The sequence below is a fragment of the Falco biarmicus genome, chromosome 13 (genome assembly GCF_023638135.1).
Source record: "Falco biarmicus isolate bFalBia1 chromosome 13, bFalBia1.pri, whole genome shotgun sequence".
Classification (NCBI taxonomy): Eukaryota; Metazoa; Chordata; class Aves; order Falconiformes; family Falconidae; genus Falco; species Falco biarmicus.
The window spans coordinates 14,469,832-14,489,547 of record NC_079300.1 but is presented as its reverse complement, the minus strand read 5'-3'; the positions used below and the strand labels follow the sequence as shown (position 1 = coordinate 14,489,547).

At 40.5% G+C, this 19,716-nt stretch overlaps 2 protein-coding genes across 10 annotated transcripts in view; one reads left to right on the top strand and one right to left on the bottom strand.

Moving 5' to 3' along the window:
* Positions 1–11,073, bottom strand: part of OPA1 (OPA1 mitochondrial dynamin like GTPase) — a 53,418-nt gene extending 42,345 nt beyond the window's left edge. For 2 of the 4 annotated variants that reach the window (XM_056359105.1, XM_056359107.1), the window contains exons 1-5: positions 10,883–11,072; positions 6,653–6,971; positions 6,263–6,359; positions 4,961–5,068; positions 2,808–2,875 (exon numbers count right to left, since the gene is read on the bottom strand). In XM_056359105.1, the coding sequence (XP_056215080.1) occupies positions 2,808–2,875; positions 4,961–5,068; positions 6,263–6,359; positions 6,653–6,971; positions 10,883–10,911 (621 nt within the window). In that variant the 5' untranslated portion in view covers positions 10,912–11,072. Of the gene's footprint in view, positions 1–2,807; positions 2,876–3,679; positions 3,734–4,960; positions 5,069–6,262; positions 6,360–6,652; positions 6,972–10,882 lie in introns of all 4 variants that reach the window. The other 2 variants (XM_056359108.1, XM_056359106.1) reach the window with 2 other exon arrangements.
* A 132-nt stretch (positions 11,074–11,205) lies between these two features.
* LOC130158386 (probable cation-transporting ATPase 13A4) overlaps positions 11,206–19,716 on the top strand; it is a 51,340-nt gene continuing 42,829 nt past the window's right edge. For 4 of the 6 annotated variants that reach the window (XM_056359100.1, XM_056359101.1, XM_056359099.1 and 1 more), the window contains exons 1-3: positions 11,206–11,499; positions 12,589–12,683; positions 14,439–14,546. In XM_056359100.1, the coding sequence (XP_056215075.1) occupies positions 14,460–14,546 (87 nt within the window). In that variant the 5' untranslated portion in view covers positions 11,206–11,499; positions 12,589–12,683; positions 14,439–14,459. Of the gene's footprint in view, positions 11,500–12,588; positions 12,684–14,438; positions 14,707–19,716 lie in introns of all 6 variants that reach the window. The other 2 variants (XM_056359098.1, XM_056359102.1) reach the window with 2 other exon arrangements.

Sequence of the window (19,716 nt, the reverse complement as noted above, 5' to 3'; positions counted from 1 at the left end):
CCCTGTCGCTTTGCATGTCTTGATTCTTTCCACTGTTTCCCCGTGACTTCAGCGTGACTGTTCATGAGAAAAGCTGAGCCACAATAAATCCTTGCAGAAAAAACCTCCAACTAAATGCTAGGGGATGTAATGGGGTGAAAATGCTGAGGAAGGTAAAGAGATCCATTTCTAAGAATTTGAATAATGTCATAATTTTACTCAGAGCACCTATAACATGGAAGTGGGAATTAAGTTGGGAATATAATGGTGCTATGAATAGAAAAGAGAAAATTATGGAAACTACTGCGTAACTTACAAGAAAGAATGAAACAAATGAGAATGTTAAAAAAAAGAACCAAAAAAAAAAAAAATGAGTCAAGCAATATTCCTTACTAAAGCCTCTTTTTCACTCACCAGCAGTAGCTGTTGCAAAGCTGTAGAATTACTGCACCGCTTCTCATACCACTGAAGGTGACTGTGCTGGCTGAGGCAGTCTATGCACTGCCAAATCCTCAACAGTGCATCAACATTCTTCAAGGTATGAGATTTTACTGAAGCACCAAAGGCAGAGAAAGGACTGTGTGGTTGGTTTTAATTTTTTATCTGGCTTCTAAGCCCCAAATCAATACTTGAGTCACATTTTTCACACCCACTTCATCATAGCTACAACCACTATAAATTTTCTTTAATAACTGGGCTAAGCTTTGGAATCTGTTTGCTTTAATAGGAAGCTGAAACTCTTTAGGATTTTTTTTTGGAGACAGACAATACTGCAAGATAATTTTCTAAAATAGTAACACTGCCATTTCAAGTGCAAGTCTGAACTACTCCCACACATACAATACAGTAAAATATTTTACTATGCTATAGCTTTTATAACTATCTTCTCTCCTCTTTCTCCAAGAACAAAATTTCTTATTTAATCCAAGCAGAAACAGATTTAAACTCTATTTAAATTATCTGAACACTCCAGTAATTTTAATTTAATTCTTCTTTCAAAAAATTGTGCCTTTTGCAATAAATTAGATTATGAGATAGACACATTAGCTGGCAAGAAGCAGTACAACCTGAATCAGTGCTTGGGACAACATTCTCTCTCTCAAAGTTATCTTGCAAACTAACTGGTTTCTCACTCATTCCATGGCAAGTTTTGAGAGAACCATCTGAGGACCATGCCCAACAGCTGTTCTACAGAACATTCCTCCAAATGAGGAATTCCTAGATTCCTTTACCAGTTACACATCTTTTCACAATAAAATAAAGAAAAATAGCTCATCAGACACATTTAATACCATGCTACAGCGCTTTAGGCATCCATACAATCACATTTCTTAAATTAGTATTGGTTGGCAGTGGAAAGCACTGAATGAAAAAAGGCCACCTAGCCCATTGTCTTGAAAATAATAATTTTGCTTGCCAATAAACTAAGTGATTATGCTTTTTTAGGTATTCATATGTGCCATGTCTGAAATATCATGACCAAAATTGATCCTATTGATTAGCAAAACCAACAATTTCTAAGCATAACATATCAGATATTATTGGAACAAAAATTAGTACACCAGACTAAATTTTCTAAATCATACTGATTTAACACAGGCTGATACTTTCAGTACCACAAACTTTGTTGGCAACATTAAAATGCAGTTGTCACTGCATCCTAAAAAAAGCAGATTAATCCTAAGTATTAGTTATAATACTGGTATTCAGTAAAAATCTCAGTTAAAGACAATAAACTAAGATGGCCACTTCTTCACAGATCAATAGTATTTTTTATGTCTTAAACAGTGAAACCTGTGCTAAGCAATCACTCAAAACAAAACAGAACAATATATATAGACAGTTTACTGACAAGGGGAAACAAAACCTCAACTTAATTGTCATGTAGAAATCCATCACTGCTTTAAAGGCAAAAAACCAGTTACAAAAGCTTTGTACAGGTTTCACTAGATATTGCCATGCAGAATTAATGTAGAAAAAATGTATACATGCCTGCATATACAGAAATGTCTTTTATATAAAAAGCAGCTGTTATAGTTGAGACACTTTCAGTTGCAAAAAGAAATATATAATAACTTACAAATTCTTCAATACACAGTTTTCCTTCCATTTTTTAAATTAATTTAAAAAATATACACAGGGAAAATGAAGAGCTTTTAAAGAATGAGCAACGTTACAATTTAGTTAAAATTTAATAGAAATAAGATCTACTGTTCATGAAAGCAAAAAACCCAAAAAACTTCACCTTCTTCACTTCACTGAAAAAATGCTAAAATTCAGTTATGAAAATACAGTAACATTTTTTTTTCCAGAAGATAACAAAACTGAGATGTATGCTTTATCCAAAGAAAGTAAAAAGACAGACTGCTTTAAGAAATAGAAATTCTTTATTAAGGCACAAATCTTTAAGTAAGAATCACAACTGTGAACACGCCAACAGAAATGAGCTTGCAAGCAGAAATGCTTGAAAATAACTATAAAAGCCTAAACCAGCTTCAGTAATAAGCTATAAGATTAAGTGCCACTGAGAACACGCCCTGAAAAATTGTAAATGCACACAAACTACCTAAAATTACAATATCACAAACCAATTTTCTTAAAAATACAATTCCTAAAGATTTATGACTGCCTTATGTTTTCCTTACACCAAAATATTTACTATCATTGTACTGTTTATATACTAAAAGCAACGATGCATGCTCAAGTAATTTTCAATGATAAATACTATTCATCTGCTTCAAATAAACAGCTGCAACTAGCTATTGAAGCACTTCTAAAAAAAATTACCTGTTATCAAGGCATTTTTAGGTTTGCAAGAGAGTAATTACCTTCTTGTACTGTTTGTCATTATCATATCCCTGGTCAGTAGCTCTGAATGCCGTTTCTCCTGGAGAACCTAGGATAAAATTACAGAAACCCATCATAAGATGCAAAAGGCACTTGAAAATTCTCAAACTACACCTACAATAAAATTAAAGTTTCAACCCCTATGAATTATTAATTCCATAATCTTTGAAGTTCCTATTAAAAGATCTACCTTCAGAAACTGAAAAAGAAATTAAGTTTAAAACCCATCTGAAAATTTTATATCTAGTTTGTGACTCAGATTAGTAATATCACAAGGGTGTAGGCAGCTTCAGTTAGAGCAGGGGTCCTCAAACGTTTTAAACAGGGGGCCGGCGCGTGGAATAAGTGGCAGGCAGTCATCTGCGGCTGCTTGGTTCCCCCCCCAGCCCCTGGCGGGGGGTGGTGGGGGTGTGTCTGCAAATACAGGGGGCCATATCCAGCCCGCAGGCTGTAGTTTGAGGACCCCTGAGTTAGACTATTAAAATTCTGAAAACATCATAAAACTAATTATTTCTGATAAACATGAAAGGATAATGCAAATTGCACTGGTATTATTGTAACTAGAAAACAAAATAAATTCTTTCCTATTGTAATGACATAGGTTTTCAAAACAAACTTCTGGAAGATGCCTGAAATAAAAAGCTAAGGACTGTGGCAAAGAAGTAACAACTATTCATTCTCACAGGGGAGGATCTAATTATTTTCAAAGTAATTGGAAATTATTTGTAAATCAGTATTAAATTGCCGTAAACAGTTGTGTTTACATCGATATTCACTCCTCTTAGTACAGTAGTGTTTTAACAGTTTGCTTTAAAGAAGCAGGTTAAGGGCAGTAAAAAGGGCTTTTACACACCTAACAACAGAAGTAGATCAGAAGCTCCTATGACTTCACTAACCAAATTGTAACCTGTGAAAAATCAGCAGAAGAGGGGAAATAAAAATTATAAATACAAACCAAAATGCAAAACAAAGATGAGGGATCTTTGTCTCATTTGGAGGACCACACAATTATAAATGGCAACTATGGCCATGTGAGTATGATAACACATAATAGGTGACATCTTGCAATACCAGTCAAAAACACCACCATTTTTAAACAGCCAAAATACATAGGAGATTGTAATCTACTTGTCACTCTGTTGAACTTGATCCCTACTTAGGTGCTCGCTGAGTTTGTAAGATTAATAAACTAGTTCCGCCACTGACAGTATTTTAAGACAATGAAAATATGCTCCTTATGCACACTGGTACAGATATATTTTCAAACACACTTAGAGCACTGACTCTACTACTTCACAGATAGGATCTTTCATGAATACAGATTTACATGGTTTGATAATTATTAAGGTATTACTAATAGGAATAATCTTGTACTTCATGACAAGAATGACTGGGTAAGTTTTGAGCTGTGCTCATTAACAAGCCAGATATGGTGATCAAATCAATCATTTTTAGTTTTAAAAAGCCCACTGATCAGAAATGTCTTATTTAAGTCTCCCAAAGACTGAAAACCATTAAGCCTACTACTACCTGAACACACTGAATCAACAAACCATCCCCATGTCCTTTGCAAAGGATTTTGAACGTTTACCTACTCCTTTGAAATGCAGCCCTTACCACCTAAGCTATATCTTCAAGCAAGTCCTTCTGGAGCTGTATCCAGATGGAAAATACCATTCAGCCCAAAAGAATACCTCTGTTACAAATCTCTTCTTTCACATGCTTGCAACATTAAGGACCATCATTTTTAATAATCTAACTCTTTCTTCCTTTAATGGCTGTGGTACTGTTATTGTCCAGTGCCACTCTCACCTTCTCCAAATTCCAGCTGGACACATCGAGCTTCTATGACTCACTGAAGCAATCTAGCTTCCGAACTGTTTAGTGTTGTACAAGAAATCTAGTTTTCTATTCAATTTCTCATTTTGGTTCTCTGTACTTGCTACTAGAGCTCTTGCTTTTAAAAATACATTACACTTACCTGTGTCCAAAACACTTTTGGATGAGATATTAACTGAAAAGCCATGCATTTTCAGGATCCGCTTCCTTTTAGTGTCTAAGGACATATCTGTGACCTCATCTTGTAATAGTTTAAGTTTTCAAAATTAAAACTAAGCTGAAAAATTGTTCTCACCAGGAGAAAAAAATCCTTTCAGTGATGTGAAGCTCTCTCCAATCTTGTCAAAGTCAGGCAGAAGTTTGGCAAGGTCATCTGCGTCAGGAAGGGCTTTGATAAGTTTCTCTAGGAAAACAGTACAATAGCTAATGAGTAGGGTGTTTTCCCTACTATATTTGTGAACAAAAATGGCTTAGGTTGTAAAACCTAGCAACTGTTTCAGGACATGGCTTTTTCCTTTAATAAAAAATTAAAAACTTTCTTTCCACATGCACCTCCCCCCATTAGTGTTGGGAAAGATTATCAAATCTGAAAAACCAATTGTTTTTTTAGACTTTGAACTTACTGATAAGTTGGCTGCCTCAGGTACTTCAAAACTGTCTAAAACACACTGCTGCATTTCACACTTCATACATTATTCTTTACATACTTTGTAGAGGATATTTTAAAATTACACAACACTAACTATGCTCACCTCTTGTCCATTTTAAGAAAAGTTTATTTTTCAATTTCATATATAAGCCAATTTCATAACCCTTTAAAAAACCCCAAATTTATTAAGCTTTAATGCACTACAAAAATGTACTGTCCTCTAGCAGTAACAAAGGAAAACATTTGCCTCATTCAATCTCTGCATCTATCTATGCAATGTTCATACATGTAGTTAAGATCTCAAAGTTTGTTCCCTCCCCCCCAAAAAAACCCCCATGAGACCACCACTTTACTATCCTGCATGTATAAGAAGTAACTCAAGGATTGTTTTTTAGATTTATCCCTTTCATCTGAAAATACGCAAAAAGCCCTACCATAACCAGAAGATTCAGGGAAACAGTCTATATTTAGTATTTTCTTTTCTTCTGTATCTTCAAGATAATTTTGTAGATAGGTAGGTTCACTATTCTGCATTTTCAATTGGTCTTTTACTCATATGTATCTTTTACTTACCTACTTACATTTTTTACTTGTGTCATTCACACAGAAAGCATGAACTTTGCACTAAAACATTTGTAAGTCCCCCGATCATGCTGCAGCTCTCCTCTCAATAATAGGATTATATGGCCATATGAAACGACTACAAACATTCTCAAATGAAAGGATGAACTATGGAATACCAACGCTAAACAATGCTTAATTTCTTCTTACAAACACACTGATACAAACACCTTGGAGTAAGACACACTCCAAATGCTAACAATGCAAGTTCAGCCAAATTACGGTTAAAGGAATTACTGGAGAGAGGCACCGAGGACCTACACCCTTATGTTTAGGTTTTACATATGCTAGCCTTTAGATAGAGTAACATTTTAGCTTTTGTGGTACCGAAGTCAATATGTTCATCAAGCTCCCAAATGAAGTCAGGAACAATCCACTTATATTCATCGAGATCTGGCATCATGTCCTTCCACTGATCATATGTCTAACACAAAAAAGGAAAAAAAAAAAAAAGAGTAGAAAAACAAATGTATGTAGAGAAGCTTACAAGCAATACCTACACATAAAACATACTAATCCACCATCTTTTAGATATGAATACTACTACTTGGATCTTTCAGAATCTATACTAGCGCTTTAAAAAAATTTGTTTCCATATTCATTCATCTTTACCGTCATTAGTTAACCAAACAATGATATCTTGCATTTTTGTGGGTATACCAAGAACTACATTTCTGAAGTATATATAATAACAAAATAGCTTCCACAGATAAATACCTTCTTAGCTGTATAACCACCACCTACAGCAGATCCTAATATAAGATAGCGAAGTTTGAGAAGCCTTGACGCTAGTCTAGCTAGCCAAAAGTTCCTGTGGAATGGGTATCCATATTTTACATTTAAAAGTTTTGTTTTGCGTAGGGGAAGACGATTAAGAGAAGAGAACAGCTGAATAGATATCCTTAATGGAGGTCTTTGTAGTTTTGAACTCGGATAGTAGGGATGACGTATGCTTCGGGAAACAAGATGCAAGTTTTGAAGTGGTGATTTTCTTTTTATTCCATAGCTGCTATTTGCTAGACTCCGGCAGATGACACTAGAAGTAAGAAATAAAACCTCTTTAAGTAACAGATTACCTCAACATACCATTAACTCAATAACCTCTCTATAAGCAATTCACATTACAGCTTTTTATTTCCCTGGTAGCATACCAATGATAACTGCAAATTGTGCATTCAGAATGATGCTCTAATTTATTTGTAACCAGCTAAAATGTAATCATCATTAATCGGTATAGCATTTCTAGTGATTACAGAAACAAAAACTTAAATACCATTTATGAAGTCTGTTATGAATTAAATTTAACTTCCACACTGGATTAAGGCAAGTAACATGTCTGTGGTAAAACACAGTTTGGGCAAACAGGAGCTAAGAGTCCATAGAAGATACGATCAACTTGAAACATAAAAGAAAAAGAAAACTTGACAGTTTGGCCCATCTTGTTACTCAAAATTAACTGTTAAAGAACATAAGTTTGTAGAGGATTTTCAAACTTCAAAAAACACAATACACAAACTCCTTTGCAAAACACATTTGTCCTCTTCTGGCAAAGCAGATTCTCCTTTGGAAATACTACATTTTTCAGTTCCTTTCACTCTAATATTCTGCAATTCTAGGATTACAGCATTCTTGTTTTGTCTTAGGTCATGCATAGACAAGACTTCTGGAGATGGCTGCACCATGTTTGTTGAAGACTTCAATAAAGTAATTCAGATTTATGCAAGAGGGAAAATTTCAGTCTGATGGATTTGATTCTGAATACAGAGCTCAGACATGAAAAGTACATGTTAAAACACAGGAACCTTATGAATCCTGCCTACGTTAAAACACACACACATGTTGGAATAAAGCTCCTTGTATAATTGTAATTATACTATCTGTATGCTTCAACATCTTCAGGTAGCTTTGGTAGTTTGGGGAAAGAACTGCTCTGGAAAAAGCAATTTCTTCTATAACTTTTTAGTCTTACCATCATATCAGAATGGTTAATATTAAATCGTTTACTGGATGCAAAATATGAGTGAAATTACAGTTCTTGAAATTAACGCTTGTCCCTTGATGCTTTTTTCAGAGTTTTCAACATTATCGAGCGCATTTACTTACAAGGGCACAAATAAAAAAGTGCTTCACTTTGAAAGTGAGATTGAGAAGGCAAATCATTCCACATGTAATCCTAAATAATTTTAAATTAACAGATCTTAAAAGAGAATAAGTGCATCATACAAAGTGGAAAATATTACAGCATTTTCTAATAAACATGCTCTACAGAGTTCTTTGCCTTGGGATTTTCCATGTATTAGAGATGACATTGTCCATGACAGACATATTCTTAATGTCCAAGGAAGTGGAAGACTTACAAAAGCACTTTTGAGCTTTTGGAAGTTAAAAATCAGGATTATGCAAATTGAGACATTTTCCTCTCTTAAAAGACCAATTCTCTTGATGAACTACATTTAAAAGTTTCCTTCAGTGTAATGAAAAGCTTAAAAAAAGGGAATCCCACTGATGGTTATGAATGTTCATAAAAGTCACTATGATTTTGAAGGGTATTCTCTTGCTGCTACACTAAGCTATCTAGAAGTCTGTGCCTTTGCAATAACGAACTTAATATCTAGAAAGAGGATAACAAGCAGGAGCAGAATAATCCCTAAAGAGTTACAAGTTTCTCCTCTTTGACATGGAATTGCAAGAGGTTCAGAAATTAACCACAGATGGAACCAATGCAAAAGTGGCTACATAACTACAGAATTTATTATCTTGCTTTTGAAGACAGTTTTTTAAATCAGGGTGTGGCAAGCCTGTACACAGCAAGCTGATGACCAAGCTGTTATTTCTTTTGTTTTGCAGTCACTAACATTGCACAGATATTCAATATTTTTCAGCAGAGACCATAGTAATATACTATGGCAGCCACTTTTCATTATTAGTCTTCACCTAGGTTAAAGGCATTTTGTAGTATTATGTAATTTTCTTCTCTGTGATTGTTCTTTTAAAATACACTGTGTTTTACAGCATTCTGTATGTTTAAACTGAAGAAAAACAGAGTTTCACCACAAATTGTTATGGCAAGAATCACAGAATGGTTGGGGTTGGAAGAGACCTCTGGAGATCATCTAGTCCAACCCCCTGCTAGAGCAGGTTCACCTAGAGCAGGCTGCACAGAATTGCATCCAGGCAGGTTTTGAATATCTCCAGAGAAGGAGATTCCACAACTTCTCTGGGCAGCCTGTTCCAGTGCTCTGTCACCCTCAAAGCAAAGAAGTTTTTTCTCATATTCAGATGGAACTTGCTGTGTGGCAGTTTGTGCCCATTGCCCCGTGTTCTGTCACTGGACACTACTAAAAAGAGCCTGGCCCCATCCTCTTGACACTTGCCCTTAAGATATTTGTATGCACTGATAAGATCCCCTCTCAGTCTTCTCTTCTCCAGGCTGCACATGCCCAGCTCTCTCAGCCTTTCCTCACATGGGAGATGCTCCAGTCCCCTCATCACCTCTGTAGCCCTTCACTGGACTCTCTCCAGCAGTTCCCTGTCTCTCTTGACCTGGGGACCCCAGAACTGGACGCAACACTTCAGATGCGGCCTCACCAGAGTAGAGGGGGAGGATCGCCTCCCTTGATCTGCTGGCCACAGTCCTCCTAATGCACCCCAGGATCCCACTGGCCTTCTTGGCCACAAGGGCACACTGCTGGCTCGTGGGCAACTTGCTGTCCACTTGATCAACAATTGCCTTTTGAGTGCTATCACGTATTTCAAACCCTACCTGCTTTAATTGCACATATAAAATCTTAAAATTCATTAAAAACTCCACTACTCCATCATTATAACAAAACTTCCATCTTCTCTCACTACTAAAAACAGATATGGACAAAAAAAATCATCACCTTAAGGTCTTCCATGTATAGTGCAGTTAGACTGAAAAGGGTGTCAAAACAATGCTATGAAATGAAGTATTTAATGAGTTCCATATTTAAAGCTTCTGGAAAGCTGTTTTTAACAACAATAACAAAAATTAGCCTTCTAGACATGAGTAGCTCTGCTGTTAGAATCTGCTTGATTACAGGCCTGCAACCTGACTATACTTGCATCGCAGTGTGATTATAGATACCTCATAAAACAAGGAAAAGTGGCCTGTTACTACTGATAGCCAAGCATTCCACCTGAAGTCACACATAACATTTTACACATACTGCTCCAGTTTAACAGTTCAAAAAATCCCCATCTCTGCTGTGAACAATTTTCTGGAAAGACAGTTTATATATACACTTACGTATACATACATATATATTCACTGTGAGTGTGAAGCAGTCTTTCAAATGTAACCCAACAAAAAGCACTGTGGTATTTTCTTTTTCGCTCAGCACTAGGTAACGTTTATTTTTGTACTGCTGCTCCCAAATCTGCCTCGGAACATGATGAGATTACCGGTCGTTCAGTTTCGCCACTCCTGTCCGGAGCTGTGTAGAACAGTCAAACCCCGGAGGGACGTAGGGCACCTTGGGGAGGGCCATCGTCTGGACACGAAGCTGGCCCGAGCTCCCTAGGGCAGGAATGCGGGAGCCCCAGCTCCCTTCACATCGCAGCCCCAGGCCCCTGGGGAGCTGAAGAACGAGGAATTTCCCCGCCTGGGAGCAGCGGCCGCACCCCGGCAAGCCTCACGCTCCCCCCTACGCCATTCACATCCCCCCACCCCCAACCTGGCACTCCGACGCGCCGGGCGGCCCCGGCCTCCCCCGCGGGCAGCCCCGCTCCCACTGGTGCCCAGGGCCTGCTTAGCCGGGACGGGCGCTGCAACCAACACCGCGCCTGGGCCACAGGCCCCGAGGTCGCAAGAGGGTGGCGACTCCGGCGGCCGCTCACTCCGCACAGCCGCCGCGCCCCAGGGGGCAGGCCCGCCGGCGGCCCGCAGCGCCCGCCCTGACCCCTGCCACGGCCCGCCCCGCTCACCAAGGCGCCGCCGCCCGTGTCCGCCACATTCTAACGGCCGGGAGGGGCCCGCAGGAGCCGCACGCACCGCGGCCGCCGGCCAGGGCTCCGCCGCCGCGCCTGGCACCCCGGGCTGCCGCGGGCAAGGGCAGGTGGGGCCGCCGCGGCCGCGGGGCTGACAGCGCTGCCGCCGCTTCCGGCCACCGCGGTCCGTGGCGGCCAGCCCGGCTGGAAACCGCGCCTCTCCGCGCAAGGGTTCCGGGCACGGCGGCGGCAGGGGGAGGGTTTTGAGGGAGCACCGCTGGGGGCTTGCCCGGCCAGGAGGCGCGCAGAGGCGGGGAGGGGTTGCGGCTCCTCCGCAGCCGGGCCTTGTGTGTCCCCTCACACCCCAGCGAGGGCAGGGCCAGGCCTCGGCGCCTCACCCCGGTGCCCCCGCGCTGGCCAGGGGCACCCCCGGGCGGCCTGGCCCGGGTCAGAGCTGCGGAGGGTGGTGAGGCCCCACCCCGGGTGGAGGCCTGGGTTTGCGCTGGGGTCTTCCGCCCAACTTAAATAAGCTTGCCAGATGAGTTCCCAGCTGTTGTTGCCCTCAAGTGCGTGAAATGGGTGGCAGGGCTGTCTTGAAAGCTGGAAAACACAAGGTGCGTCCAAATGGGCTTCTCTGAGCTGTTGGGAGGTTCTTTGCCGGCAGGACCACATGGAAGTGGGAGACAGAGGAGGACCTGGCAGAGTTCAGCAGATGTGACTATCTCCCCTCAGACAGGATCACCTCTAGTTGTGTCATTTCTGAGGTGCATGCCTCACCAGTCCATAAAGACAACAGGTCTTGGAGTGTTCACCTGGCAATGCCAGTGCTTGCTAACATTAATAGAAAGTTTTCACTTGTGCCTGGTTTGAATTTTTCTTGCAGCAAGTTAACTCCATCCACAGTGGACATGGAGAATATTGTTTTCTCTATTTACGTGTTTGGAAACTTGCTATGGCTCTTCTCGGTCTCCTTGTCTTTAGATTAAACAACCCTAAGTCCCTCTTCCATGTTTTCTGACTCTTTTGTCATTCTTCTCTGTGCTGTCCTGTGGACTGTCACCAGTTGGTTCACAACATCCTTTCTGTGAGCTGCCCAGGACTGGGAATCATGGGCTGAGCTAACCAGAAAGAGAGAATTGGGGTGGTTTATAGGTCAGGCTTCTGTTTATATAGTGGCATTTTTCAGAGCAAGTTGCTCAAGGATGAGAGAATACATACACGTATTTTCAGGACTGAGATAAAAGTTGTAGGGATGAGGTGAGGCACATTTTTTTCTCTGCTTGCTTCTAGATTATTTATTTATAAATTAAAGAACTATCTTTATTATAAATCTTACTTTTGCTTTTGTATTTTAACCTGACTGTTTATTTATATGATTTATATCTGGGGGTTTAGGCAAATTTCAATTTTAAACCAAGAATGATAGTACCCCATAGGACAAGATAAAAGTAACTGCATTTATAACCTAATATGTAATTCTTACTTTGGACAGTAGAGGGAATCACATACCTAACGGTTTCAATTTAGGGTGCTACAGAGGTATTTTCTCCAGGAGAAAGTGAACCTGCTCAAGAAAATGAAAAAGTTCCACCATCTTCATTGGTTCTGGATTAGGAGATTTTGCTGGAATATTGTGACAGGTTGAAAAATTATGGAAATGCTGAACGTTTTAAACCTTTAATCTGCTTTTTCTTTGTTTTCAGTTGTGAAGATACAAATCTCCCTAATGAGGATGTTCTGTAGGAGCAGAAATTGTCAACAGGAGCTGGACTAAGACTATGAATAGTCACTAGATTGGGTGAGCCTTGATTCTTCCCTGGATACCCAGGTTTGGTGGGATACTTTGCATGCAGCTCATCTCTCTTCTCTTGCGAAAGGGCAGCCAAGGACCCCTAGTGCACCTTAGTCTTCTACAGACACTAGAAAGAGCAAGGCTGACATTTGGGGAAGCAGCAAAAGCTGACCAGGCAGAAAAAATGTGTGTGGCACTCCTGTTTTCCACCCTTGGCACCTCCCAAAGTAATGAATAATTTCCCCAAATCATCAGTCTGCCTTGGAAATGGTACCTTTGCAGTTGTTTCACGTCTTTTATAGCTTTTAGATGGCAATGCTCGGTTTCCCCATATAATCAGGGTTATCAGAAATGGACCTTATTACATTATTTCTTTTTAATTATTAATTGAAAATTGTGATTCTTGTGTAATAACTGGAATTCTTGTTTCTGGGTCTCAGAGCAAAATGAAAGGTTGAGAGGCTCAAAGCTAGTCTCAGAGTTGCAGCAGGGGGAAGGAGTAACACTGAAGCTGCAGTATGGAGAGCACCTTATCCTTGATGTTTTTGCAGCCAATCACCCTTAACTTTGTATAGTTATATCCTTTTCTGTCCAGCCTCTGGTCTCGGTTCCTTTTGAAAATGTGCTAGGTGTGAAGACCAAACAGCTTCAACGCAAACTGTTTGGCACCAGGATTTTACACACATAGCTGTCCACGTGCTGTGCGTACATGCACATCTGGTTAGCAGATCTTTGACTGGCTCACATTATTAGCAATGGACAACTTTTATTAATTGACCTAACTCCCTCATTTTCTCTTCTCTGTTCCCTCTGTTTCCACCATTTCAATTTCTCTGAGCCTGATCACTGCAGGGTAGACAATGGTCTTTCCTGGTGCTTGAGATGTCTGGGACTTGCGCAAGTCCATGCCACAGGGAAGTAAAAGGCTAATAAGTACAAACTAACTTGGCACCTCTTGATTTGTTTCAGTCACCCTAGAAATAATATTTCAGTTTCTTTGACATATTTATTTGAAGAACAGGTGTGCCTTTCCTGACCTAATTCCTAAAATATTTGGTGTGTAACTTAAAAGTAGTGAAGGACAAGGAAATAATAATGAGAATGAGAGTGAATCACAAGACTAATACACAAATGCAGCCCAACAATAGAAAAAAAAAGGAGGTTATAAAACCCTCAGTGCTCTTTTTCTGCCAGCTTCCTTTTGAAACCTGATTTGGAGGTCAGAGACATTTGTATCCAGCTCACTAACATCAGCAACGAATTCCAGTTTCCCCTCAGGAGTAAATAAATAACCTCAATGATATTCTCCAAAGCTATATAGTAAGGTCAGAAGAGATTCTGTGATGAGATTCTTAATAATGAATTACAGATCCTACATGGCTGCATCCTGACACATATTATGTGTGCATAAATTCACCTGCACAAACTGAGCCCCTTGTTTAACATGCCAGAGTTTGAATTTTTCTCCAAAGCATATGTGGGGATCACAGCTGGGCACTTAGTTCAGGCTGGTTACTAAGAGGGTTAACAACAGCAATGCCTATTTTCCTTCTCATTTGGACACACTCCTGGTTTCCAGTGATTCGGTAATCTCTCAAAGGAAAATATTCCCCTCTTGCCCTCCCCTGAAAGTTGCATGACAACAGTGCTTGATCGCACCTATCAGTTATGACCCAGAGTCATATTGTGGCAAACACTTGTGAGATCTAACTTTTTCTTTCTTGCCGTGTCTTTGAGTGAATTTTGCATGTTCCCTTGCAGTCACAAAAATCCGACAACAGAATGAAGGGAGGAGGGATGACTGTTACCTGCTACCCCACAGAGAGGGAGGAGCTCCATTCTTCAAACATCAGCAGAGTTATAAGGAAGGTGTGTACTTAGAGCACTCCCTCAGTGTGGAAGTTAAGCACACAATGCTGAAGACCTGTCCTGAGGGTGCTCTAGGAAGTCTCCAGAGGGTCATTTCATGGGGGAAAATCCTGCCAAGAACCATTATGCACAGCTTAACCAGGGAGAAGAAAATGAGATGGTGAGTCCTATCTCTTTCCTGGTCTTTCTCAACTTGGAGCACCAGATGGCACGTGTTGTGCAGTGGTATACTACAGTCTGTAATTTAGTTATAGGTGATGGGGGTGTTCCCATAGCAGAAACATACAGTTAGAAAGGGATATATTTTTTTTAGCAGAAAGAAAATAAGGTTGTATGTGTCCACTAGATCTAATTCATTTTCTACTCCAACAAGGGATGGCTTGACAAATTATTGTTGTGGCATTATAAATTTAGGTGGAGGTGGTCTTTTATGAACTTGAGGGATGGGCTGGAGCAGTGTTCATAACCATTTGATGGCTGAATCTTTAGGGTAAGCTCCAGTTAGATGAGGATTGGGAACCTTGGCTTTCTCTGGAACCTAAAAGCATGTGTTATGTTTGCATAAATTATTAGCAAGTGCAGTCTGTTGAATTGCTCACACTACTCCAACCTAAGTGCCTGTGTAAAGCTGGATTTCTAAGTACAGAACTACTGTATTTCTTTCCAGAATTTTCCAGTGAGGAGTATGTTCACATGCATTCTGTAACATGTGGAAATAAGTCCTATGTTTACACTAGGTACCTGATTTACTGCCTGGCACTTCTCTTTAATACTAAGCACAGTGCACAATTGTAATAAATTCAGTGCTGCTTAGCTGCTTTGGCATTGCTGCATGTTACAGGTCAGCTGTTAGTCACATATGCATTCTGTCCATCTAACGGATTCTGCTGGAGACGTCAGACCCATGGTGCAGCTGTACAGCAACAGTTCTCATGCATGGCTGATAAATGCAGTGCTTCTCAAATTTCCCATGCTGCAGAGGCACTGTAGCTCTGCTGTGAGTGCCTGTAGGGTTTTTGGGTGTACAACAGCCCCAGCAAAGCTAGTGGAACACTCACTCACAGGCTGACATGACCGTTCACTTCCAGAAATCCTGGAGAAATCTTCAAAATTACTGAGAATTCTGTTTTAGTGAAAAAGAGACCATGTCATGGAAAAACACAAACATTTGGTATCCCTAGATACAAATGTAGATTTTCAGTCTGCTCTCTGCTCTCTCCTCTGAAGGGGAGATGCCATATTTTGCGTAACGCAAACCTGGGTAATCTGGGATGTGCTGGAGAATGCGGTACACAGTCACCCAGCAGCATGAACTGAGAGCTGCAGGAAGTGCAAGGCACTGGCTCTGAGGGTGGGGACTAATTAGCGCAGTGCAATGCAGAACCCAACTGGCTCTGCTGCCGAGTTACTAAACCTGCTCGCAACACCCGCTTCTGGCTCTAGCCCTGGTGCTGATGTGCCACTGCTCCCCAGCTCCAAACGGCTGCTGGTTTTGTCTGTGCTCCACCCTGCCCCTGTCCTTCTAGGACCATAAACACCCCGTCATTCTCTTGCCACTGCTGGCACTGTCACTAGCAATGCCAGAATTAAGCCTGAGCTAATTAGTTTAACTAGCCTGTCTGGTGCTGTGTGGAGCCACACTACTGTACCCTGCGTGTCCAATTCCAGCTGTGCACTGCTGTGACACTCAAACTGTGCTTGCTTGGAGCCAGCTATCCCAGTAATGTTCTTGTTTCTCACCAGTATCATACTGAGCACATGCTGTAAGTCTGGTGCTTGGGGATCTGCACTGTGAATCTGAGGTTTTCCATGCTCGGCTGGTGTGTGCGCACAGTGTTGGGTCAATCTGCACTGTGAATCCAGGGTGTCTGGCAGTTGCCATGCTCTCCGTGCCTGCAGTGAGCATGAGCAGGGCTCATTCACCTGGGATTCCCAAATTAAAATCATAGAAAAAAGATTGATAAAGCAGTTGAGTAGTAGGTGCAACTAAAACAATAGCCAAATTGTGCTAGATTTGGCAGGTATGTATGTGTCCTTGTTACATATGTGTAAGAGAGAGAAAAAAGTTCTGAGTATAAGGGGTGAAAATACCTGTGAGGGTGTCTGAGGTACTGTAAGAGGATGAGGAAAAACCCACTATGTGTATAGAGAGAACAGCTAGTGTGGGAATTTGTGTGAAAGAGAACAAGAAAGTAATATGTAGGTGAGAGAAACTGTGAAGAAAGAGACAAAGAAGGCTGTGTTTAAGCAGAAGAGAGAAGGAGGGTACATGGAGTATAAGAGAATTATGTACAGACATTATTTCTTTGTTAACATGATGTATTTTAAATTATTGGCATCTGCAGCAAGTGGCACTAGCACATAACGTCTCAGTGACCCTGCAACATTTTTTTAAAATTCTAAGTCATGAAAAATATTCTTCAACATTATTTTTAACAGTGAGTTTAATCCATCTGAACCAAATTATTAACAAGCAGTTCTTGACTCCTCAAACACAATCATGTCCCTTGGTGTATATCTCTTGGTGTAATAGCATAACAGCTGACAGTGCTGCAGGTGCCAATTCTTCCAGAGTAAATAGTTCAAGTAATTTTGAAAGCATGCAAATAGTTCAGTTGGGCTCTGGACATACAATGCTTTCCTGTGTTGAACTAGCTGTCCATTTTGCTAAGGAAAGTTGAGGAGCTGTAATGAGAAGAAATACAAAGTTTTCTTCAGTATTTCCATTTCTTGGTACACCTGAGATGCTAGATAGTCCTATATTTAAGAATAATCACTCTGACTTAGGAAATCTACCCTATAAATCCTTGTGTACATCTTTGGGATTAATTTATGTAGCTGGAGCACATTTCCTTGAATGAGAGTTCACTCACCTGATACCCAGCTAAAACTTAGCAATGTATATTCAGAGCATGGGATAATCTCTCTTTCTCTCTTCATAACCATTTGTGGTACTGCAAAGGTCTCAGTAGTGTGAGAGCACTCTGGACACAGCAGCTTGCCTCAGAGAGGTCTAATAGGTATGCTAATAGGAAGGGATTTATTTTAGGAATTAGCTTGCCTTCTGCCCTGCTCCCCTTCCTTCAGAAAGATCTGATTGAAGATGTTTTTGAGAAGAAGTTATTGTTGATGAGATGGGAAGAGGGAGATAAAACACAGCTTTATGTCCCCCACCAATTTGATGCTCCTCTCTGTACAGCTCAGAACTAATCATTCCCTTTGCACAAAGTCTAAGGTGCAAAATGTAAGTCTTGCTGTGCAAAAGGTTGTGATAGACTTCAAGAGGCTGCTGCTTCAGGAAGGATTTGCCAGAAGCCTGTCTCAACTATGTGTTCCCCACTTGCTTATGTCTGAAGGAATGGGACAACTGTAGTTAGTCAGCTGGTCAGCCCAGGTTTGCCACTGCATATGGCAACTGTCTGCTTCATTTAGGATGCCAAAATTCTGAAGGGAATATGATCCAGGAATTTTATATACTTTTAATTTGAAAAATGTAACTCTGAAAATTAAGATAGATTCTGAAAGGCACAACCTCGTTCTTAATGGAACAGTAATGAATGTTACTACTGGCTTCAGAGGGAACAGAAAGAAACCTCTGATAAAGCAGGTTCTGGTTGGTAAGAATGAAATTCAGTTATTAAATTCCTTGTGAATCTTAACCAGTCTTTCAAGTCTAATCCTATTTTCTGTTGTTATAGCAACAGGTGGTTCGTAATAGTATACCCGGTGATTGGGTTGCCAGAAATATGACAGTTCACAGCCACTGTTTAGGCTCCTTGCTGGTAGCTACAGGCCTTTTTTTCACCGAAGAAAAGGGAGCCTGAACTTGTTTGGCTTTTGCATTTAAATTCTGCTCTGCGGATGACCTGGCAGTTACAGGCGATTTTCCTTTTAAACATAAGTAACAAGGACTTGCTGGACACTAGAGTGGTAAGCCCTTGAGTACCGGCTTTGTATTATTGTAAAAGCAGCTAAGAACCTTTCTTGGAACAAGTATGCTTTCTGCCAGCTGAGCAAATCTGGCAGCTTTTTCTGTCCAATAATCCATGGACCCTCCCTAGACCCTTTACTCACAAGTTAAACCATTTTGGTTTAGTCACTGTTCTGACTGTTGGGAGTCTCAAGAGAAAGGGGATGTTAATAGATGAAGAAACAAAGGTTTACGGTACACTACAATTTATTAAAAATTATTCTACAAAGATTAGGTGAGCCCTGCATATCAGACTCTTTTGTAGAGAGTCCTACCTCCTGTGAGGTAATGAGAAGCCCTTTGGAGTCTTCCAGATAGCTAATCTTAGCTTTGTTTTCCACCATCAAGTCTGGTGCCCTCAAGAACCCAGGTTATTTGGCTGTGTAACATTGCATATGCCAAATGCACACACTGAGCCCTAAAAACCTGCTCACACAGTGGAAAAGTTGTCAAGGTGCGAATCTGTATTCATCAGACCCATCTTCAAAAGAAGCATGTCTTCATCAGCAGAGTGTCTTTGTGCAATGAAATACAACCCAGCAAAAGTTATTCTCTTTTCCTTAACAACGTAAACCCAACCTGACAGACATGTTCTTACTGGTGACATCAACACCAGGATTTCTGCCAGCCCTGGAAGTATTGTTTGCCATAGTGGACATGCATTTGCTTGGAGATCTTTGTAGTATAGGCCTAGTGAATCCTGAGTAAGCTTGAAAAATTTCCAAACCCTAATTACTATAAGGCATTCACGTGGCTAAAAAAACCTGAGAAACCTGCATCATCTGTGTGCCTCTTCCCCCCTTCTTCATGCACATTATGGATACCTCTGTTGTGGGTCTAATATTCACCTTTTTTTGGAGAAGATAATAGTTTTGAGAATTCTTCTGAAGAATTCCACTGTTGACCTTTTTGACCAGTGAGAAGTGTTCGTACTAATACTGCTTCTGTTTCAACAAAGAGTTATTTATATACTAAATGCTTTTTATGAATGCAGCATTCATTGCTATAGTCCTTCCAGCTGAAGGCACAGGGTCAGGAAAAACACCCTAACCTAATGGAACATTTTATTCTGAAGCATTGAAATTCTGGCCCAGGGAACTTTGGCACAAGTCAGATTTGGAGCTTAGTCTTTTTCCCTGCCTAGCTTTACTTCTGAATGATGTGGCCCAGGGAACCTGCTCCAGACATTTCCAAACCATG